The sequence below is a fragment of the Tupaia chinensis genome, unplaced genomic scaffold (genome assembly GCF_000334495.1).
Source record: "Tupaia chinensis unplaced genomic scaffold, TupChi_1.0 Scaffold000622_1, whole genome shotgun sequence".
In the NCBI taxonomy this organism is placed as follows: Eukaryota; Metazoa; Chordata; class Mammalia; order Scandentia; family Tupaiidae; genus Tupaia; species Tupaia belangeri.
In genome coordinates this window covers 2,752,234-2,777,593 of record NW_006160142.1, presented here as the reverse complement: position 1 = coordinate 2,777,593, position 25,360 = coordinate 2,752,234, and the positions used below count along the sequence as shown (strand labels likewise).

The 25,360-nt window shown below is 34.3% G+C and overlaps 1 protein-coding gene across 1 annotated transcript in view; it reads left to right on the top strand.

Moving 5' to 3' along the window:
- The window catches only part of NRXN1 (neurexin 1), a 1,261,405-nt gene that overhangs the window by 122,983 nt on the left and 1,113,062 nt on the right, over nucleotides 1-25,360 (top strand). The window contains exons 3-5 of the mRNA XM_006159011.3: nucleotides 3,550-3,567; nucleotides 7,402-7,431; nucleotides 8,195-8,206. Coding sequence (XP_006159073.1) covers nucleotides 3,550-3,567; nucleotides 7,402-7,431; nucleotides 8,195-8,206 — 60 coding nt within the window. The remainder of the gene's footprint in view (nucleotides 1-3,549; nucleotides 3,568-7,401; nucleotides 7,432-8,194; nucleotides 8,207-25,360) is intronic.

The window sequence follows — 25,360 nt, the reverse complement described above, 5'->3', positions numbered from 1 at the left end:
TCTTTGGCCAACATTTAATGTAAATGGTACCACCAATTGACTGCCATTTGTACTTTTAGATGAGGATTTTCATCTTGCTAAACTTAAACACTGATTATACAGAAAGGAGTTATTTGTAATACTGTATTTCAAGCTTTAATTTGTTCACTGGCCATGATTAAGCTTCTGATTTTCTTTATATTGAAATGGCACATTTGTTTTCATACTCATTTCTCTTTTACTAGAAGCATGTAATTAAGATTATGTACAAAGAACAGTGTCGTGATAAACTAACATCACTGTTGTGGCATTTTTATAAGCCGCAGGGCTACAGTGGGGACTTGTAGAGATGCTCTTTTGCAGTAATTTAAAAACATATAATTTAATGTTCCACTACTGCTTCATGTCACACACCGAAATCATTCATAACATGAGAGACCTGGTGTGTCATGCTCATCTTTTGGAAGGACGCATGTCTTAACTGAAGAAAAATTAAATTTTAAGTATCTTTTCACAGCTTTGTATTCACTATGTTTCTAATGAAAAGAAAACAAGAGTGTGCTCTTTGTAGGTGGCATGGTCATCATAGCACAGTTGATTACTAAATGACCCAGTTCATGTACTCAGCAAGGATTAGGTCAGCAGAATTAAGAAGCCAGGGTTTTCTGCAAACCAAGAGATTTTCCCTAACTTGACAATGTCCACAGGTAAGGCCAGATGGACCGTTTTCTACCTTACACTGAACAAGAGTACACTGCTTTTCCTTTCCACTGTGGCATGCCCAGACTCAGCACCGCTGTTTGTTTCTGCTCAAACCAAAATAGCTTTTGATGGCATATAAGAATCTAAAAAAATAAAAAAAAAACACAGAAATTGATCTGATATGATTTAAAAAAAACTACTCTTTTCTAATTCAATATTCATTGTTTAGTACAAAAACAAAGTAGAAAGGATGGAGAAGAGGGGGAAAAAAAAACCCTGGAAAGTGTTTTGTAAATGCTAGAGCTGCCACCTGTTATAATGATGTTCAAATTCTGAAATGATGCAGGGATTATCTTTAGGTTAACACGTTTTAAATCATCTAAAGTCAGCAAATGAATAGCAAAATGGTTAGAATAGAATAAAAAACAGGAAAGAGAAATATTATTATCCTGTGATTAATTCTGAAACTGCGTGCAAACTCAAGCAAAGTCTGTTTCAAGCCAGTTTCCTTCTTTCTGTTTTTTGTTTGATTGTTTTTTAGAAGGAGTTACTTTATCACCCTTTCTTTTCCTTTAGTGCATTAATTATTTTTTTTTAACTTAATCTATATTTTCTAAGGTAGTCCATTTTTCTCAACTTGGTCAAGTCAGGATTTGTTTACACATTAGACATTACTTAGGTTTGCATTCAGAGCTCCTATTAGTTAAGCTTGTACTCCTTATGAATAAGAATTCAGAAAAATGCTTGATGGGGGACAGGATCAATGGGCACTGCCTGTGAGCCTGGACCTTAGTTAACAGTGGAGAGCTCACTCTCACGGGACTGAATCAATGACCTAGAATTCATTAGCGCAGCTTCCTTTCCCAATACCCTGCTTAGTACATTTCTAAAATTGGTGTCAAGACTAGGCCTGTTTTATTTTGTTGGTTGTTTTCCTTTCTTTTTTCTTTTTTTTTTCCATTAGACATTTGTTTAGTACTTTACCAAAGCCTCTATTAAAATTATTATTCACAAAGATATTTGCCAATTTTTGCTTACAGAAATTTATTAATGCTGTAGTTATTGACAGACGAGGCACTTGTCTCTTGCCTGAATTCCCTTATTTTATTAATATACATATTCAGTAATCTTACTAAAATAAAAATGTAAACATGAAATAGAATTTCCAGAGGGCAGTTAATGTAAATCCAAAATATACCTTAAACATTAAAATAAGTTACATCTTTGTATTATTTCTACAGACTTAAATGTTTGTGTCCATGTCATGTCAAAGTCACCAGTGAAAAGTAACACATTCAGTCTAAATTTATTTCATGTTTTCAAAACCAAAACCCAGCTAGAAGTGAATATCATATTCTGAATATTTGAACTATTTTTGTTGTTCTTTTAAAATAAACCTAGCAAACCAAGTGTTAGGTAAAGATGTTATAACCAACATTTATCCACTAACTATTTCCTGTTATATACTAACAACACGACAGTAAATGTGCCTGTGTTGATATTTCAGTTTCTAACTGATGTATTTTAAACAAAATTGATCATTTAAAATTCCTTAGTAACTTTATTCATTAAAAACAGCATTTGTTGAACCTAACTAACTGGTGTGTGTGAATAGTTTTTGCCCTCAAGTTTCTGTACTTACTGCTTAGTCTTTTGTCCTTAGATAAAATGATACTTTGGGTCAAACGACTACTTAATAAAGTACAGTTAGTTAAACAAAATGTAAGGAAGAGGCTAAAAAGTCAACATGAATACAGTGTGCTACTGAAAAATATTTAAGTCCTGAGACCTTGCTCCTGCCCTAATCCTCTAAGACACTTACCCTTCTGTTTTTGCACAGTTGCCAAACTGTACATGTCAAATAGCACTTGAATTGTCTAGTAGGTCCTAATAATAGCTCAAACCCCATACGATTATATTGATTATGTGTAGGAAACACAAAATCTGTTATGTGTGTGTATATATGTGTGGGTGTGTGTTTGTACATACACATATATGTACACATGGGAACATGATTAAATGTTTGAGAATGTGTAAATATTATATAGATACATTAAAACATAAGGGAAATATTGTTAAATATTGGCATTACGTTAACTTTATCATATTCACATCCTAAACAGACATACAAAGTTATTAAATAATGATAAACTTTGCCAAATGGCTAGCTTTCAAATAAAATTTTCTTATAATGATTATTTTCTACCTAATTTTTTTAAATTAGCATTTTAAAAAGTTATAGTAAACTACATTTGTTTTTAATAAAATAGAAATGTGCAACAGATGAGTCAAATAAATTACTGATTTTAGTTCCATACATTTATGTTGCATTTCTCTAAGGAAAGCAATTGAAGTATTAGAAGTACTAAAAAGGCAGTGATAAGAAATAGATGATGTATTTGGTAGAACTGGAATATCTTTAGGTGAAATTTCACAGCTATTTCCAATGGACTGTCTTTTATCCTAGTCCAGATATCCAACTGTACAGAAAGAACCTTTTAGAATTATGCTTTTATAAGAAAAAAAAAAAAAGAGCTTTTAAAACTAATTGCCTAGAAAGTTCATGCCAACAACATGTAATAATGACAATGTTTGCTTTACACAGGGCAACAAAATGCTTTTTAAAAACCCTTTGCTCAGGTCATGGCAGTATTACTGAAATTTTGTCTCACATACTGTAAATGCTGCCAACGGGAGGGAACCCGCTCCCCTGTGATTTTGTTTTCCCCTCTGAATGATAGTGATGGAGCACTTGCATGATGTGTTTGGTGCCTTGCATGAAGAAGACATGCAAAGGCAAGGTCCAGTCTGCATGCTGCTTAATGAATGTTTTTTCCTTTTCTCTCCCTCCTTGTCATCTGCTTTCAGAAGACAACAATATGGAAGGTGGGTGCTTTCTACCTTATTTTCCAACTCTCATTTGCCTTTCATTTCTTAGTATTTATAGAGCACATCTCGAATTTAAACGGTAAGTTGAATACCTTTCTGAACTTATGTTGATTTTTGGTTTGTGTATCACTTTTCATATAGAACACACACACTCATCCACATCAGCCCCAAGTATATGAAACTCCCTTAATCTTAACTCCAACTTTCAATGGATTTCATCATCCTTATATGAACCTTAGAATGCTTATTGCAGTGTTCTGTATGGAAAAATGATACAATGCTGCTTTTTTTAATTTAAAAACAAAAGTTTTTCTCTGCAGTTTCAGAACACAGTGCATGATCCTTTCTCCATTGTTTTCTTGATCAAATGGTTTCTTCTTTTCTGTTGGAAATGGTTAGCATTATATCATTTCAAGCTCATTGGTTTGTTTCAAATGATTTGATTTATAAGAAAAGAGCACAAAATAAAATACTGACTATAAGAAAGAGACATAAATTTAGACTTAAAAATATGCATTGGCCAGTGGAAATGAAAGCATACAGCACTCCAGTGTGAAAACTGGTAAGTATATTGGTAATATTCTGTGTCTGTTAAATAAAACCATAAATTCTATTCAAGTTTTCCTAAAATTATCTCTATCAAGGGATTTTGAGAAAGTTAAAAATTTTCCTATAGGAAGTTAAAAATTTTCCTATAGAATCCAACTAACTAAAATATATTTTAACATTCTTATTTTTTTTAATTAAGCACATTAATCAATGTGCTGCCAGTCAAATCTTTCAAAGATAAACATGCAAACATATTAGATATAGCAAGAGAGTTGTAAAGGGAAGGTATATCTATCTATATAGATAGATATATATATAGTGAGAAAGAGAGATTAAATATAGGCTTATATAATCGCAGCATGATCAGATTTTGAATAAACAACTTACTAATATTTATATGTCAGAAGTCTATATCTATCATCTTTAATGTTGCTGCTTTATTTTGAAATATACTCTGTAAAAAGTGTATGTGTACATACACACATACATACAGATTTTTACGAAATGAAGAATTTCGTAGAAGAAGACCTCTATGCATAATCATAGCAATTACGGTTACCAAAACTTCATGTCTCAAATAAATAACACATCAAAGTTACACCAAGTTGATCAATAGCAGCGTGCCGAAGTGTATTTATGATTATCTTTCATGGACAATATTGTCGGTGCTTAGTTGCAGACAATTTTTTTCTGTTTAACTAGAATAGATTAAAATGTCAAACAAAATCATTTGTCACTATTTTTCTAAATGTTGGTTCCATATATTGCTTCTGTTTTTCTGTACTATATTTTTGATTGCATGAGTATGTATTTGATAAGGATAATATTAACTACAGGACTGATATTTTTAAAGATCCGTCTCATTTATATTGTGCATGTAATCGAGTTCAAAAGTTAATTTTAAAAGGTACCTTTTCAACTTCTTTTGCATTTCCTTAATCATCCTGTGAAATGTTTCATGGTTTTTGTTCTTTTCTCTTTAAATTCAGTTGCATTCAAAAAGGCTTTAAAATCAGCCTAATTAGCATGAATACTTCTCTATTTTCATTCATTCATCCTATGCAAAATTTTATAGGACTTTCAGAGTAGAGGTCCATAAACTATTGTAATGAAATCCAACCATAACTTTAGCACTCCTATTTTAAACATGACTTTGACAACTTGGTAAGCTCTGCTACAGATAGAAGTATAGCAAGAGGAGTGTAAATATTTTGGGGATTTATTAATATCTATAATCAGTGTGTATCAAAGACATTAAAAATACCTAATATACTTATTAAAAGTTAGCTCTTATAAAAGTTAGATCTTATCAGAATTAACTCCCTGATTTAGTCTACAAACTTACTAGGAAATATGTCTAGTAGTTTTAAAAGATAAATTAAATGAAAAATTAATATAACATAGACAAATAAGCCACTATTTCTGAGCATATAAAACATCATGAATTATCAACATACCATAAACATTTTAATCTGTTTATGTAAATTTTTTTTTGTTTTGTTAAAATTACTCATGGTCTGACCCTGTTGCCTCCTGGTTAAAGGAGGATCCCACATGACCATTCAGTTTGGGTCCCACCTTGGTAGCTTGAAAAACACATTGGAGGAACAAGTGCAGTCATGCCTCTAATCTCAACAGGATGGAGATATGGAGTAGAGACTGGGGCCTGACCACTCCACGTTGGAGTGTGTTCTCTTTCTTTCTTATGAGCACATAAGCCTGGGAATAAAAAATATATAGAAAATACAGAGAGAGACTGTGTGTTAAGTATTTTCACGTTTTATTATGACTTTATAATGATTTATTTTTACATCTGTGGGAATTTTTGAATACCCTAATTTTTTCAGGAAACAGCATAGATTATTTCTGTCTTGATGTAACTAATGTAAAATGTTATATAACCCAAGTAAAGTCTCAAATACATTTCAAATAACACTGAAAATTAAAAATATAAATTTATTAAAATTAATGTATGTATATCATATCATATTGTACTAACACTATCTCAAATTCTTAAAAAATACATGGATTGAGGAATAGATTTATTTCTTAATTTGAGGTAAAGAACTAGAAAGTGTACCATTCAGTGAAAAGTAGGTTCTTGGATAATAAAAGAACAAGTTTTAAAAGTCTATAAGCAGACTTTTAGAAAAAATTGAGAAAAAGAATGATCTTCAACCTGATGTCTGTCAAGCAGGAAAAAGTAAGTAGTTTAAGTAAACAAAAGAATTCAATTTTCCAGAGAAAAATATTTTATGAAATTATATCTGAAATATTTATCTTAAATAAATACACTTAATTACACTAACTTAATAGTTCAACATTTGGCGGCCAGCAAATTGCATAGCAGTTACGTCACTGGAGTCCCACATGACCAACCACAGTTTGAGTCCTGGACCCAGTGACTTGAAACTCACTCCAAGATCCCAGGAAGAGAATAGAGCAGGGATTGTGGTGTAGCCATCCCTCCTAGGGGATAATTTCTCACTTTCCCACTCATTATATCTCTCTCTGGTGAGCCCACATGCTCTAAGACTAAAACTTTAAAAAAAAAAAAAATTCAACATTTAAGTAGCATCGCTGAATAATTTTGTTCTCCATGGAAAATTACTTGAATTACTTTAAAGTCAATACATTGCCTTTAAAAAACATTATTCTGTAGTAAATTCTAACTACAACTGCAGTTTTAATGATATATGCATATATATATATATATATATATATTTGAACAAGTCTAGTCAGATGCTACCTTTGTCAGACAAGGAGACATTTCTGCATTATCATTTGAGTGTGACTAAAGATTTTTTTTTCCATTTAATTATGAAACTGCTCATTTTTTGATGAGGGGAAAAAGATCAGACCCAGCCCATATTCAGGTATTCCTTTAGGTCTTAAAAAATGTAATTTTATGATCACTGAAGAATGACAAGCCCTGTGAAGCAGTGTTCAAAACAGTCTCGTCAAAGGGCACGAAGGGCAGATGTAATATTTAAGGACTGGTTGGATTTTACGTCATGCTCCTACGCTCTTCATTGTTCCAACTGGTACATAGAAGAAACACACAGTGCAGCGTATGCCAGCCTTTCAATTCCAGTTCTACAACTCTTTGCCCCAAAGCATTCCAACCAGGGGTTGAAAGAATGATTTTTGATTTGCCTCTGTGATACAGACATGTCTCGTAGGAAGCAAGATGTCTGTCACTGAACATTTTTGTCACCGTGACAACCCTGCCTTCCCATGCTCCCTTGTTTATTGCTGACTGTGCTCTTGTTTCCCTTCAAGGTCTGGCGCACCTGATGATGGGCGACCAAGGTATGGGCTCTGTTCCTTTTCCACTCTGCTTTCAGTGTTCTCTTGTTCTGTAGCTGCTTTCAAACCATCATTGCAAAGGATGAGCAAATGCTTGCAAATTATCTGGCTGCAAATTAAATATTTAAGTTTGGTTCATGATTTTTCATGTGTTTTTCTACCTTTTATTTTTTGGTTTGATTTTGGTTTGCTCTTGTGGCTTTTATTTTTCTTCATTCCTTGCACTATAATATCTGCAAATAAATGAGACATAAGAAATTACAGTTGAAAATTTCTATAAATTTAACAGTGTATGCAGTTAAGGGTGTTTTAATAAAGAAAACCGAGAACCATCAAAAGTTAACAGCTGAAGAAAGGTGGTCAGTTTAACCTAGTGTACCAAAAACAGTCCATTTTTCATCCATGCATGGCAGTTTGGGAACATGCAGATACTTTGGCTTCTGGCATTTAGAATGCTGAGTATAGCATTCCATGGAATCAATACTTTTCTACCTACAATCATGTGTCTCCCTTTGGTGTAATATTTTAAAGTGAGCATGGGCCTTTAAATTTTTGCATGTACTTGCCTTAAAAATAAGGCAGAATTCTCAGAATGTACTGACTGCATCTTCATTTACCTTCAAACCTAATTTATATTTTCTTATCTTGTTTAATTTTCAGAGTAGTGCATTTACATGTATTCATAATTCTTATTGTTGTTTTTCTCTTCTCTATTCTCTTTGTCTGGAAACCTTTTCTTCATGGATTCATTTCATCAAATACATAGGTAAAAGTAAAGGTATTACATTATTTTATATCTTCTTTAATATCATCTTTATGAATTACAGTGTGTCTAAGTTATGAAAATGTATATAGGCCTTTTGGCATTGGTAATGGGAACTGGGAGGTAGGTATGTGTGTTAGTCACTATTTTATGAATTAAAGGTAAGAAAAAAATCCATTAAAATGTTTGTCTCACTCCTCACCTCATTCTCATTTCTGTTTTTATGTTTTTTTTTTCATGCCAGCTGCTTACATAATCAGTATATTTAGAAATTAGTTACAGGTTTTGGTGTCAGTGTCTACTGTATCATAAATGATGAATGTAGTAACCATAAATATGTCATCCTGAAACCGGCAACTCGGGAGCACACTTTCCCTAGCCGTTCTGTATGGAGACCTAAGTTTAAGCATGCATAGCTGTGAAATGGTACTCTCTGGGCTCCACACCTCATTGTCTGATAGATGTCAGATATTCACGTTTACTTCATGCGGACCTAGAAAAGGCAATAGTATCATGTAAGAAACAAAAAAAGGAGCAAAACCAAACTTTTCTTTCTGTACGCATACTAACTTTTTTTTTAAAAGAACATTATCAACCTGCATTATACATTCCTGCATCACTTGGTAAGTCAGGCATGTGTACTCTTTGATGGTGTTGATACAAGTTTCAGAAGCATGTTAAATTTGCTGTTTAGAACTGTTGCACTGTGTTTCATGTTATTAAAAGGAAATAGGTGATGCACAGCTGTGGTGAATACATGAAATAATCTATAACCATTTCTAACTATGTTTTAGTGAATATGTCTTTGGTTTCTTAAAATACAGACATTTTAAATACAGGAATGTGTCTTATTCTTGTATCATGTGACTCTTTCTTCTGCTCTCATTGTTAATCTGATAAGTTGGGACCACATCTCACATTTCTACACCTTTATTTCGTGTCACCTAGCAGGGAACTGCTTGAAAAAGCACCTGAACATGAGCCAGGCAATAAGTAAGAAATGATATCAAAGTTTTAAATGCTTAAAGCTGAGCTTTAGATACAAATGTTATTTAGGTACTTTGAGCCAATAACAGATGCTATCACCGTTTTCATTTTGGTCAACCATCTCCAATACAATTTAATCTCATTTTAAGCCTCTATCAACTATGCAAATGACAGTATGTATCTATTTTTAAAGAAATCACGTGTACTATTTGGGGTGCTTTCTAAACATTTTTACTTCAAACTGAATTCCTGTTGACTGCTTTCTTTTAAGTAGGTATTTCCCAACATGTTCTTTAGTACATGGATCCAGGGCTCAAGATGGCATAGAGGGAAACATATTTATAGAATATTTCACTGGCAGACTAAAGTATATGTATACTGTGTATGTGTTTATATGTATGTATATATTTGTATGAATGTGTGTATATACAAATTTCTAAGTATACACCCTCATATATTTGTAATTTTGTGAAACAAGTGACTCAGTAATTTTCTAATTATGCAGTCATATTACTCTACACATGAAATAGTTCAAGTTTATACTTAGCTAATATTTGTTTTGGTGTAATTAATGTTAAGTGTCACTTAACTTCGTTCAGTTTTACCATGTTGATCTTAAATATTTTCTCTTTGCATGTGTGTCAAACACTATGTTTTTACCTAGAGTTTTCATCAAATGTTATTCCTCTTAGCACAGAGCTACAGGGGACAGAAATTTAATTTTTTTGTTGCATTCTTCTTCTATTATGAGACCAGAATGCTTTTTTTCATGTTAAATGAGAAAAGAGGCTTTTTTTTTGTTGAGAGATTTTTGCTATAGGGTGCATGTGGTTGCTGAAGAGACAGAGAGCTACAGAGAGACAGAGAAAGAAATCACCCCTTCGGGGATGATCACCATACTGCAGTCCCTTCTCCATTCTCCTCTCAGGATTTTGGGCACACATGCACACACACCGGGCATGGGTTTTAAGTCATTGGATCTAGGACTCGAACTGCAGTAGACTACATGGGAGTTCAGTGACATAACCATTATGCCACATGCTGGTCCCAAGGAAAGAGGATTTTAAGATGCAATTGACTGTCCTGTGTTCAGAGTGATCACTATTACATGTTGGATAATTAGGTTTATAGAAATGAGATATGTAATTTGCAAGTCTTCTTTAATTGCAAATTAATTCAATGAGTCCACATTCTAGTGCAAAAATGTGATCATGACTCTGACATTACATCTGTATTCATTCAAAGATTTTTCAATACAAAAAGGAAATGAAAATATGTGAGCAAGTTACTATAAATGACATAATGCAAGTGCCATGTGAGTGGTACAAAATGTGGCAGAAATTAAGGAAGAGATAAAGATAACTTGAATTAGAGCCTTCCTTAGTTATCTCTGCCTGTGTCACCTGTTGGAGGAGACAAACAATGTTTAGAAACATCATAGCTTCTTATTTGTTTATAAAATAGGTGTTAAAACTGACCAGTTTAAGATAACTGATTTTTGTGAACTCATGTTTCCCAAATCTTTATGGCACAGCCATGGAGCATTTTTCTGAACACCACTTTTCTCTGTGGGAGTAGTGAGTGCAAGGACTCTGGGAATGACCCTCTGTGAACTAATGTCTTTGTGAATTCAAAAGTGAAACTGAATTCAAGAATACCATCGTTATCACTTTGATCTGATCTGTGTGCATTTTTAAATGTTTATAAAATTTTAAATGCCCAAAGACAGATCCATTTCATTTAAAATAAAGTATCACGTGTTAAAAGAACATTCTTGGTCGCCTTCTTCATCCTCCTTTCCAGTCCTATCTCCAGAGGTAAGCACTAGAATCACTTTGGGATTTATCCTTACAGAGTTGCTGTGGATTCTTCCATACTCCATAATACTTCAGGGTTTGGAGACTGCAACAATCTCTTATTTGTACATGACGAAATGACTAACTCAGCCGGAGATATGTTAGGGATCACTGCCGTGTGCTGGCAGAATCGCATGAGTAAATGTAAGCATTCTCATTCTTCCCATAGGACATAGTACCACTTATATTCAGTGGGTCATTCTGTTTCAACACTGATAGTCTATTACGTGGATGTGTTCTCATGTTCTCTAAAGAAAGATACGTCACCTTTTAACTGGGAAAGATTAGGAATAAACTTTGTTTTGATGAGTTATAACTTTGAGACTGCTGAAAGCACATTATCCAAAGCCAGCCCTACTTATGCTGGTTGTTGGTAAATGGATATAGAGTGTCTTCAGAAAATTTTGTTTATATTAATGTTTGACTTAAAACTTATCAGTTGTATTATTGTATCATTGGTAATGCTATTTTTTCCCCCTTCCTATTGGGTTTTAGGAAAGTCCTGACATGTTTTTGTATAGAAAGATATGTCAGGACTTTCCTAACAACCTAATACTTAGAATTTAGGTTTTCTATTCGGTAATTTAGTGTGGCTTTGCTTTTCTTCTTTTTCTTTTTTCTTTTTTTTTCTTTCTTTGTATATGTAACTGTTCACTTTATTGCAAAAACTGGTTTGTTTATTTCTAATTCACTCTGATAGGTTGTCTGAAAGAAATGAATAACTACTTAAACTAGGAAAAGTCAAAATAAGTTATATACATGCAACTCTAGCTATATTAACTTGTTAATAGCTCAGGAGCTCAAGTTTATAATTGTCAGTTGAACTTTGGTCACTTTGATTGGAAGCCTGTACTTGTTCCTAACAGTCACCATTGTAATGATTAATCATAGTTATGATTATATATTCATCGTCAATTTTTCCTAGTAGAGTGTAAGCTCCATGAGGGCAGGAAGCTTGTCTTTATTTCTAAGTGTTTTATTTACAGGAAATTTTTAAAAACTTTATCTTGAATTTGCCATTTTCATGAGTTAAGTACATGGATGTGTGTTGGGTAAGAGGAGATGCCTTGGAGGTGGGAGAAGTAGAGGAGGACATGGATAAAGTAGAAGGGAAGAGAATGTTTGCTCAAATACGAAAAGGAATTGTAGCAACAGACTATATGGACTCTTTCTGTTTTCTGTCACTAAACTGTGTTTTGTCTCCTGTCTTTTATATCATTGCCAAAGGTGCAATCTGTTTCTTTCCAGTAAGGCATCATTATAATGTCATTTTAATTTGCCTTAGCTCTGTAAGGAAATAATCTCAGTGTATTTTTGGATTTAAAAGTTTTCAGGGTTTTTTTAATGTTATTCATTGTCACAGTAACAAATAACCAGATTTTGTTTTCAAACTTTAAGTACCCATGAGATAACAGGTGCATGAATTTTCCTGAAGTTCAGATCTGATGCTATTTTATCTTACATGGATTCTATGAGTTCATTTTTTAAAACTACATAGTTTCATCTGTGATATGCCATTAAAAACATCTATATTTAAACTAGTTTGGATTTTAAGCTCTCAAAAAGCTAAAATTAAGTCTTATTTTATAATGTAAGCATGTTTAGTATCTTACATTTATAAATCCTAAACCAGATTTGCAAAATACATATTTCATTGATTCTTTCATGTGGAAATTTATTGTTTGATTATCCAGAATACTTAGATTATTAGGAGGCCAAAGTTTTACTACTAGAACTGGCATGCAAATAGTTGCACGTGATAAAAGTGCTTAAGGCTTATTGTATTAAGGAATTAAGGAACTACAGATTTTAAATTAGAATAATTTATAAGGAAAATGAACATAGATTTTTGTCAAAACTAATTGTTAATACCTAGATATAATTGATTCCATTCCAACTCATTGATAAGAAGCATCCAGAATTATCATGTGTTTTAAAACTTCATTTGTAATGTCATACCACAATTAATGTTCTGTTACATTTTAAAAATAGATTTGATATTATTAATATGTATAAAGCATTTGGTATTTTTCATACTTTTTTAAAAATTTTGTTTCTTCTGTTTCTCCTGTATAATCAAGCTCTTTTAACAAAATACCATTAACTGGGTAGCTTATAAACAACAGAAATGCATTTCTTGTACTTCTGAATGCTGGGACATCCAAGATCAAGGTTCTGGCAGATTTGGTGTCTGGTGAGGGCTTGCTTCCTGGATCACGATAACCTCCTTATTGCTGTCTCCTGACATGGTAGAAGGGCAAAGGAGCTCTTCACAGTCTCTTTTATAAGGACATAAATCCTACCCACCCCCATGACCTAATGACCTCTTAAAGGCTCTGCCAATTTATCCATCACCACTTTGTGGGTTAGGATTACAACTTAAGGATTTGACTGGGAAGTGCAAACATTCAGACCATAGGGTTATTATAATTTTTGTTATTACTGTTCAGTTTCGTATTGCTGCATAGCTAATTTGTGAAATGCCTAATTTCCAAACACAACATCCTTCCATTCCATATTTGTTTTATAACTTTTGAATGCATTTGGTTATAGTTTCTGATATAGAACTACTTCAGTTATAAAAGCATTGTGTTTCTTTTCTTCCCTTTGGATTCTTTTGTCATATTTGCTCATTTAATTTTATAGTAAGTAATATGCATTGATTCAGAAGAGTTTGTGAATGTTGACAGAACTGTTGAAATGCACATGTTTGGTACATATGCAAACCAAGAAAGAAATCACTTTTAGATTATGGTTGTGACCATACAGTACTCATTGCTAATTCATATGCCCAGAACTTGAAAAGTACAGAATTCACTTTATAAAATCAGACATTAAATATCTACTTCATCCATATGATATACATAAAAGGCTATAACTATTTAGAATTCAGTATTTATTTTACAGCTCATCTTTCAGTTCTGGGTATTACCAAGTACAATTACTTGAAGAGTATATTTTCTTGTATTATTTTTTTACTTGATTTAATCAATCGTGTTAGTATATTTATTACTATTAAATGTCCCAGCTCTTTTGTCTTTCTGTAATCTTGATCCTGTGAAGAGAAGCTTCTGTGCCTTTATACTTTTTGTAAATAGTGATGACATTGAAAAATTGATCAATGAAACAATAGTTCATTAGATTTATTTTAGATTAATTTATACTTAGCGACACAGAAGGGACTCGTCATGGTCTAATAGTGTAAAGAATGAGGTTGTATGAATAGGTACCCAGATACTTTACTGAAATATATTGCAAATAGCAAAACATTTAAATTATAAAATTATAAAATAATGGATTTGTAAATGATAATTCATTCTTCAAAATAATGACAATCTTATTTATTTCAAAATGTATTTTTGTTAGTCTAGATTCTTGAGACTAACATCAATTCTTTAGGTTGCTATGTATCTATTTCTTAAAATTATGTTGGCCAGTAGGTTTTTTGTTTGTTTGTTTGTTTAGATTTTTTCCATAGGGAATGTGAGCTCACTGGAGAGGAGAAAGATAGAGTAAGGGAAAGTGAGAACCTCCCCAGGGGGAAGATGGCCATGCCACAATTCTTTCTCCTCTATTTCTCTCTCTGGATTTTGGGCATGCATGTACGCACACCCAACATGAGTTTGAAGCCACCAGGTCTGAGACTCAAACCATGGTCAGCCATGTGAGATTCTAGCACCTTACTCATCATGCCACTTATCGACCCTGGCCAGTAGTTTTTTAAGAAACAATGCCATTTCTTATAGTGCTTAACTTATGTACTAAATAAATTGGAATCTTTAATTAGAATCATAGAATTTAGGAGTAGAGAGGAACATTAGAAATTATTTAAAAATACAATGTCAGTATTCTGGCTTATAAGGAATGATAGGCGATAATGCTTATTATGACAGTCAAAACCTTATCAAGACTGAGCTGAAATAACTGATACAGACTAACCAACCCTATGGAAACTTCAAAGATTTTCCTCCAGCCACATACTAGTAATTATGAAATAGGGTTTTTCATCTTGCTACTATAAAATAAATGTAAAGATAGTAACCTTATGTAGGATGCCATTGTTTCTCATTTTTGGAACTTCCATTTACCAGAGCAAAACCCCACCTTATAGCAGGGGAGCAGTACAGTGTGGTGGGTAATAGTCATGGAGTCATAGAGCCAGTGCTGAGATTCTCTATTTTGTTCACTGGCCTTTGAGAAAAAATTTCACCTCATTTATCTAAATCTTAAAAACTGTAATATGGGCTAAGAAAACCATTTTACTAGTGATGGTGTTTCATGACAGATGCAAAAGTCCCTAGAAGAAAGTTTTTATTATTGGTGATAATACAAAGATATCCCAAGCAAATCTGAATTACATGAATTTGGGAGTGAATGATCTGTAATCTGCCAAAGGTTTAACTGCTACAATAGAATGTGCAGGTTAGTACAGGCTCTTCAAAAAGTTCATGAAAAGTGCACAGTATGAAAAAACTGCACCTGGATTTCAAAATTCTGTTTGCATGCAAATGAATTTTTAGTTTAATTCCATTTTCCCCTGAACTTTTTGATGCCGTCTTGTACAGGATCCTTCATGATCCTCATTGCAGTGTAGTAGGGTATTTAATGTTCTGATGACTATACTACAGAGAATGTCTTTACAATAAACCACTAAAGGTTGATTCTCCTCAAAGTTATTGAGATATCCCTCCAACTCTTCACACTTCCACATTTCTCTTGCATACAGTGATGAAGCTGAAATGGAACCTGCCTCTCCTTAAAGCAAATCTATCTGCTCACTGACCAACTACTGCTTTTTAGATGCAAATGTAGGGGTTGAAGGGGACAGGGAGGTAAATATTTTCTCTTTGACTGAAAGTACCAGTGAGATAAAACTTTTTGTGAACTATTATTTTTTCTCTACTAATGACTTTGTAGAATGATGTATACTAGGGACTGCTCCTAACTATCTAGTCACTTGAAGATCAAACCTCAAAGGCAAATATAATTAGATATTTCTCTTGGGTGTCTGTGCTACTAAAATAACATATAATTACCTTGAGATACTTAAATAATTTGTGAATATATTCACATATTTTAAGATTTTTCTCACACAGTACCTTCTCACTGACACTTAGGTTGATCACCCTACTTAATATTGCAGTTTAATATCCTAAACTTCCATATTGATCTAGTGTCTTTTCCAAGGCAGTTATTTTCTTCTAGCATAATTTTAAGTTTGCTCATGTATTTTGTTTACTGTTTATTGCCTGTTTTCCTCCACCAGAATATAAGTTTTATGAGGCAGAAATCTCTTCCCTGCTCTGACGTATCTCAGGAGCCCCCATAGTAGTGGCTAGGACAAGTACATATTCAATAAGTAATTTTATGATTGACAGACTGGTTGCCTAAAAAGTCATAAAACTTCCTTTTTGATTTTATTTTGAAATTTTTTTTGTTTTATTATAGAATACTAATTTTCAAATTTCTTTTTTTCCTTTTTCAATCAAGGTAAATCTTCCTATGAAGAATAAATAAAATAATTTAAAACAGAAGTTTTCACAATGAACTAGGGTTGAGGAGACCTTGTATTTGATCCTTTAATTTTCCTAGTTTTCTGTCCAATCTAGAAGGCCTTTGGGAATTTTGGAGGAGACTCGAAAACCTCTTCACATCTACAAGGCCATCTTTTAAATTTTCTCTTAACAGACTTGTCTTTAAGGAGATGGTGATTTATCTTAATATGTCTAGGTAACAGGACGATGCTTCTGGAAGTTTGCTTTCTAAATTGCATGAGTCATTGTGACTTTTTTAGAATGTATCTTTTGACAATTTGTGACAGAAGGGAAGTTTCAGATAATGAAGTAGATCTTGTACTTTATGGTCATGTAGGCTACTTCGTGCTACACATAAAGAGATGTAAATTGTCTAAGGTCCTAACATAGCAATATATAGCCAAGGAGCCTTTGGCTTTTTCCCAGGGATAAATGATCATATGTTCAAATAGATGATTTATGTAGGAGTCCAGGTCCACAGACAGCTCTCCTAAGCCATGCAATCTGCGCTAAAGAAATATAATGGTAGGAAACCTCAAAATTAAAAGTAGCAGTAAACCTACAGTCCCTAAGGCCATTTTGCAGAAAATGAGTATCTTATTCCTTGTCATTTTGTAAAAAAGAGGGAGAGAGAAGAGAAAGGGTTTTGAACAGTCTCAGTCATTGTAATTGAAATTATCAAGGGCATTCTGCTTTATGTCGAACTGTTACACATTATGTAAAGCCACAGTTTTTCAGAATGGATGTTTTCAATGTTTGACATTAAGAAAAAACCACGTGGATAATAATAGATACTGTATGTCAGGGCATGTCTCTGCACATTCATATTACACTTACTTACACAAAATGCCTGTAACACCCAGTGCACTTCTCCCTTTTCTGCTTTGCTTATCAACCTATAAATTGCCATGTACCATTGACCAACCACATAGTAACCCATTCAGAACAGAAGCAGCTGAAGGTACTCTTCAGTAATTACATCAGTATTTCAACCAAGTACAGAGTAGGATGTTACCAGAAATGTGAATTGAGAGGAATATTTTCTTTCACCTTAAAAAAGACTATTTTATTACATAACCCAGATGTAGATAATAAAATTTGACCACTGAGACAATGAATAAGATAATTCAGAAAATTAAAATACCTTGTGTGTTATATTGGATTTCAAATGGTGTTTTATTTTTTGGCCTCAGTTTTACCTGGTCAACTGACCCAGTTTTCCATTTGATTTTCTGGACTTGGCATTATAAAGTCTGCAGACATTTGGAGAAAATTAAATCACTTCATTGAAGGAAACAATCAAGTTTAGACTGCGGTAAAGTGCTGCCAGAGGGATGGAAATCCTCAAATTGGCCAATTGTGATTCCAGATCACAAAGAAACCCTAGTTCACAAGCCAACTGTAGGTTTTCATAGGTTGCTAGTAGCATAATCTGCCAGAATTCTTCTGCCAAGTTTAGTGAACAGATAAAAGATATAAAGATACGCTTACCTAAAAGAATTAAGCAATGGCTTGTTATAACAGTCTTTCAAGTGATTATTTTGTTTAAATAAAGTAATGTATTATCTGACTGAGAGTCAGCAAGGAATGAATTTTGAATTGCTTTCTCAGCAGGGTGGTAGGATTTGTACTTTCTGTGATCAGTGACATTCTTTTCAAGAGGATTTGCTGAAGTTAGGAGTCTTAAAAAGTTTTATTTTTTTTTTGAGAGTTTTTTTGCTATAGGGTGTGTGCTCTGTCCAGAAAGACAGAGAGACAGAAAGGGAGAAATATCAACCCCCAGGGGGGATTGCCATGCCGCAATCCCTTCTCCATTCTTCTCTCAGGATCTTGGGCACACAAGCACATGCACCCAGCGTGAGTTTAAGCCACCGGATCCGGGAATCAACCCACAGTCAACTACATGAGAGTCCAGCGATGTAGCCATTATGCCAACTGCTGGTCCCAAAAAGTGGTTGGTTTTTAATGACCAGTGAAGTCAAAGAGGTGAGAAGCTGACTGGTCTCAAAGAAGCCAACATTTGAACTGATGAATGTGAGGGCTATTTGTTTTGACATTGCCCTCTGATTATTTATAGAGATAATATCAATGACTTATTAAGCTAAACACCATTTCCTTTTTTTTTTTTTTTCTACTTGAAGTGCTTCATTCTCTAACTAAAAGAAAAACAGGAGAACTATGTGTTAAGCAAGGCAGTTCAAGTGGCTCACTTCCCCACTTGTAGCTCTGAACACGTGCTCAAAAGCCAGTATAAACCTTGACATCATTGCCTTTGTTCTGACCTAGTAATTCTCAGGTTGACTGCCCAGCATGCCTACCCACCGTAATCCCCTGGGAAACATTTTAAAAATTACAATGGTTGAAGGAACTTAAGAGAATTTCATTTGATAGGTCTATGGAAGATTGGAATCCTGTACTTCAAAAAAGCCCACTTTCCTCCAGAAGATACAAAACACAGACATTTTTTGAAAAGTGCAACCAACTCAGCTAATTGACTTTAGCCCTACAAAAGTTGGCAGTTTTATCTTCATAGTTTATGAGGTTTACATTTTTCTTACAGTGAAATCTACAACTTAACTCATCCCGTATTGCTTGTGTGGAAAGACTTCTTGCTAACAAAAAGAATGATATTTTTTTTGAGAGATATTTTTGCTGTAGGGCATGTGTGCTTTCCAGACAGAGACAGAGAGACAGAGAGACAAAAAGTGAGAAATCACCCCCCACCCCAGGTGATGGCTCTGCCACAATCCCTTCTCCCTTCTCCTCTTAGAATCTTGGACATGCACACCCACACACCCTGCGTGAATTTGAAGTCACTGGGTCCAGAACTCAAACAGCAATCGACTGTGTAAGAGTCCAGCAATGTAACCATTACACCATCTGCTGGTCCCATTATCTTAAGAAATATTGGTCTATCATGAAGGGACTCAGAAATATTTGATTACTCCATTATCTCTGACACTAAACAGTTGGTTCTTGGATTTATTTTTCAAATCCTGATATAAAAATCATTTGAACTTTTATTGTAGAATGTTCAAATGATGTGTTTTAAAAGAAAATAAAATTGAGGGACCAGCAGTTAGCGTAATGGCTATGTCGCTGGACTCCCACGTAGTCGACCGTGATTCGCATCCCAGACCTGGTGGCTTAAAACTCGTGCCGGGTGTGTGTGCGTGCGTGCCCAAGATCCTGAGAGGAGACTGGAGGAGAAGGGATTGCGGCGTGGCCATACCCCCTGGGGGGTGATTTCTCGCTTTCTGTCTCTCTGTCTCTCTCTGTCTGTCTGGCAAGCACACGCGCCCTATAGCAAAAACCTCTCAAAAAAATTTTCCCCCCCCCCAAAAAAAAAACCCCCCAAAAAAAAAAAAAAAAAAAAAAAAGAAAAGAAAACTGAGTATGTGGCAACTTTCAAAGTTTTTATGTGATGCTTACTCATTAACACTTTGTAATATATTTTAGGATCATTCTCAGTGAAAGAAATGATAAAGAAATCCAGACAAAGAGAAAGCTGAACAGCAAATGCTAAACTCACATAAAAATAAATTAAAAAATAAATAAAAATCCACAAATATTTCTCTACACAATGGAAATAGTTAATTATAATGACTCCTCGGCCTCCCCATCCCACCCCCAGCAAAGTTTGTGGTGAAAAAGGAATTAAATAAAACAGGAAAGTGTTATTTTTACAAAGGTTATGGTTTCGGGACTGAAAATTTGGTCACTGACATTTTGAAAATGAAAGATCCATGCAATTATATGGAGACATATCAGACATATCTCCAGATTCTTAAAAACCTATGGTGTGTGGGACCAGCAGTTAGCATAATGGCTATGTTGCTGGACTCCCATGTAGTTGACCGCGGTTCAAGTCCCGAACCAGGTGGCTTAAATTCACGCCGGGTGCGTGTGCATGCGTGCCCAAGATCCCAAGAGGAGACTGGAGGAGAAGGGATTGTGGTGTGGCCATCTCCCCTGGGGAGTGATTTCTTGCTTTCTGTCTCTCTCTGTCTGGCAAGCGCACATGCCCTATAGCAAAAACTTCTCCAAAAAAAAAAAAAAATATATGGTGTGAGTTCAAGGAAAAAAAGAATAAAGAGAGATGACCATTTAGCTACTCTGACCCTGAGACATTTCTTCATTTCTTCAGATGGGAGGGGGGCATACTTCTAATAGCAAAGGTTATTGTTTGTTTGTAAACAAATAAAATATTTACCTTTATTATGAAATTCTCCTGCTAGATATATTAATATGTTAGTGACTGCTGTGAGATCTTTAAAGGCAGAGGTTTTGTTATTTTTCACACTTACTTTGAGAATAAAGCTTAGTTATTGGGAGATACTTAACAAATCTTAATGCAAAACCACATAGCTAAGATTATGGAGGCTGTAATTGGGTAGATCCATATTGAGACCCTTGACTCATTATGGATTAGTTGTATGGCTTTGTAAAGTTAATTGTCCTCCTTCATCCTCAGTTTCCTCATTGTAAAATGCAGATAATAGAAGCTACTTTTGCTTTGTGAGCCAAATACATCAATGGCAGTGAAATGTATAATATATTTCCAGAGAATAATGAACTCTTTTTAAAAAATAATTATTTATTTTATTTTATTCATTCATTTTTTTTTTTAGTTTGACCAGAGAGAGAAAGAGAGGGAGAGGGAGAGAATGAGGAAGTGAGAAAGCAAGCCACCAGGTCCAGGACTCAAACCCTGATCAGCAATGTGGGAGTGTCCAGCACCTTAACCACCACGCCACCTGCTGGTCCCCAATAATGAACTCTTAATAATAGAACATGGTGGAGTTTTGACTGTCAATTGATGGTTTAATAAAATTAGATTTTCAGGGAAAACAAAAGTACTTTTTAAATTACAAACTACATGGAGGAAACATAAAATTCAAAGATAATTATACTTTTATCATTTACTCATTTCTTTCATGACCAAGAGAGACAGAAACAGACAGCACTTTCTCAGTCTTGACACCTTAGAAGTTGAGAAATGATGTAAGATGGGGAGTAGGAGAAAATGCAAAATATTTTTTTGTGATACATTCCTTCCATTTTATTTTATAGTGACTTGCACTATCGTTAACACAAAACAAACAAAAAAGACAACAAATAAAAAAAAATGTAAAAACCTGAGGTGAGTCTAAGAATGCTAAGAAATAATTGTCACCTTTTTTTTACCTCTCAATAACAAAGACAAGGTATTTTCTTTTCATTTATTTCAAAATTTTCTCGATTAGCATATTAAGATCCTGTTTACAATTATTTAGTTTTAGCATGAGTCAGGTAAGACTTTTGTTCTAGATTGTTCAGTAAGAAAGAGCTCAGCTTGCTTTTAACTTGTTTTGCTTAATTGCTTTTCTTCATTAAAAGAGAATATATGATGAAAAAAATCATAATCCCTTCCTGTCCTTGAATTCTCTTCTTAGGTGTGTTTTGGAGAGTTTGAAATGAAAGGAAATTTACAAGGGAGTGAGATAACAGAGAGAATCTTAAAATAAACCTTGGTGGGGAACAGGAGATTATTCATGTGATGTGGTAGATGTGTTAGCACTTTTGGACCCAGAGGTAACACCTAAGTGAATAGTGATTTATGAGGAACCAGAAATTATTTCGTGATGTGTTTCAAACCAAGATAATTCTAAAGTACGATCAGAAATTGCTTTGAAGTGGGAAGAAGACTTAATTAACAAATGCTAGAATCGTAATTTGACCAAAAATTTAGAAACCTACTACTACAGATTCACCAAATATTCTGTTAATTCTGCAACTGGTTATGATCCAAAATCTGTTTTCATGTTCAGAAGAAGGGTGTACTTGTTTACTGACAAGTTAACCATTTTTTCCCCACCATACCACCCACTGGCTCCCAAGGAGAGTTTTAATTATTACAAAGTTTTTTCTTTATTAAAAAAAATCTGCTTAATAAAACTAATGCCAATTAACCCTGTGTGTGTTGTTGTTCCCAAACATATTTATTGAATTTCTCCAATTTGTTGTGGTCTGTATTCCAATTTATTTATCATGAGTTAAACATAGTATGTCTGACTCCTTATCATATTCTTAGAGGAGAATGAAGGAGGAGGAATTTTGGTATGGCCATCCCCCTGAGGGTTGATTTCTTACTTTCTCTGTCTCTGTCTGTTTCTGGCAAGTATATGTGCTCTATGGCAAAATTAATTAATTAATTAATTAAATATAAATAAATAAACAAAATAAAAATAATCCAGAGAGGGGCAGCATGTTAGAGCCCCTGCCTTGACTTAAAAAGGGATACCATAGTGTTAAATCTGTTAAAATATTTTCATATTAGTGTGGCATGGATTAGAATTGCTGAACCTTCCCCTTAAAATTGTAAGATTTATTTGAGATCATTTAATGAAATTGTTTCTACTTATAATTTTGTACAAGAACCCAGGTAAAGACCCTTGAAGACATAATATTTCCTAAATTTTGTTTTCTTTATTTAATCCACTCCATTAAAAATTTATTGGATTCTTTTCTCTGGGCTCAGAGGAACAGGGAAATAAACAGAACACAATTATGGTACTTACATTTTAATGGTGTGAAAGAGGCATTTAAAGAAATTAATTAAGCAAATATAGAGACCAGCAGTTGGCATAATGGCTAGGATGCTGAACACCCACATAGTAGACCATAGTTCAAATCCTTGATCCAGTAGCTTAAACTCACGCTGGGCATGTATGCGTGCATGCCCAAGATCCTGAGAGGAGAATGGAAGAGAAGGGATTGTGGTGGGGCAATCCCCTCTGGGGGCTGATTTCTTGCTTTCTGTCTCTTTGTCTCTCTCTCTCTCTTTCTGGCGAGCACACACGCCCTAAAGCAAAAACCTCTCCAAAATAAATAAATAGAAAGAAATTAAGCAAATACATAGTGTAACAGATAATGTGATACATTCTACAGAAACAAACAAACAAAAAATAGCGAAAGGGACATTGGATTGCAGGGATGAGGAAAGTAGGTGTATATGAGGTTCTGAGTAGAGGACTTTATTGGTAATATAATAATTGAGAAGAGTCTCGAAGAGGTGATTTAATGAAAGTTCATTTCTATTGGTTCTTAGGAGAAGAATCTCCTCCTTTCTAACTACAGTTAACACCTCATTCTGAAATTTTTTCCGCCTACTTTAGTGTTTCCGTGTGTGTGTGTGTGTGTGTGTGTGTGTGTGTATGTATTTGGGTCTTGCCATCTCTAGCCTACTTAGTGTCATGGAATGTACTTGTTGAGAAATATGAACTGTTCCTTACTGCTTATCATATTAATTCTAGCCTCATATTATTTCTGGTCTTTAAGAGCCTCATTAATAATTTCGTGTGAAATCTTTACTCCAGCATAAGGGTCTGTTCATTTTCTCTTAGAAAGCCATACCCATTGCTAGTGCTATCCTCTTGCTCAGACCCTCCTTCTCACCTGAAATATGGTCCTTTTTTTCGAATACATTAGCCCTGAGTCCTCGAGTTTGATTAATTGATAGTGACAAAGTACATGTTTATTATAGTACAAAGTAAAACTAACTTGAACTAGATAACCTCAACTGGGGGATGATCCTAAGTACAGTCTTAAGAGTTTTAAGTATAGGGACCAGCAGGTGGCATAGTGGTTAAGGTGCTGGATTCCCATGTGGTGGACTTGGTTCAAGTCTTGGACCTGGCATCTTGAAATGTACATGGATGTGTGTGCATGTATGCCTAAAATCTCCAGAGGAGAATGGAGGGGAAGGGATGGTGGTTTATCTGCCCCACCTGGTGGTGGAGCTCGGTGATTTCTCACTTCTGTCTCTCTGTCTCTGTATCTCTGGCGAGCACATATGTCCTATAGCAAAATCTCTCCTAAAAAAAAAAAAAAAAATTTTAGGACTACTGTCCTTGATGGGAGATTTTCGATATACCTATTCTTTCACTGGTGATTAGGAATCTGATACAGTCTGGGTTATAATGAGGGTTAAGGATTTAAAGAATTGTGATCTAACATGCGTTTACAAATCTGGCATTGTGCAACTTGTAACTGCTTGACCTTTAGGCTGGTCTTTTTTACTAAAAAGAAAACTGAGCTTTAGAGAGTGTTTACTTGTTTTTTGTTTTGTTTTGTTTTGTTTGTTTTTCTTTATTTGCTATAGAGTGTATGTGTCCTTGCTGGAGAAGGAGACAGAGAGAGGAGAGAAGGATAGTAAGAAAGCACTCCCCAAAGGGAGGGTCATGCCACAATCTCTTCTCCTCCATTCTCCTTTTGGAATTTTAGGTATACATTTTGCTGATGTGTTTTCAAACTGCTAGGTCTGAGACTCCAATAGTTGGCCATATGGCATCTAGCCACTTTTACTGCTGCATCACCAGCTGGCTCACTTTAGAGAGTTTTCATTTCTAGTTAGTAGCCATGGAGACATGTTAATTCTTTCATTTGTATTGCCTGGTCTTCTCTTTATAATATGTACGTTACTCTAGATTGACTAATTCTTTATTTTATAATTAGGTACTTAATTTACACATAGAAAAATTCTTTTTGATGTCTTTCCTATCTTATCCCTCCAGTCTTAAAATACTTCTGTGTGCCTAATATTGCCTAATATTATAGTACATCTTCTGTATCTCCCATGACGCCTAACACACTGCCTTAGTTGGTGTTCAAAACCCTGCTGATTGCTTTGATGTGGAATGCTTTAGCAAGCTGACATTTATACTTCTTACACTGCAGCTCATATATTTGACTTAATTCTGCCAGATATCAAAGGTTCTGTAACATCACCTACATGGGGTTATGTCAGTCAA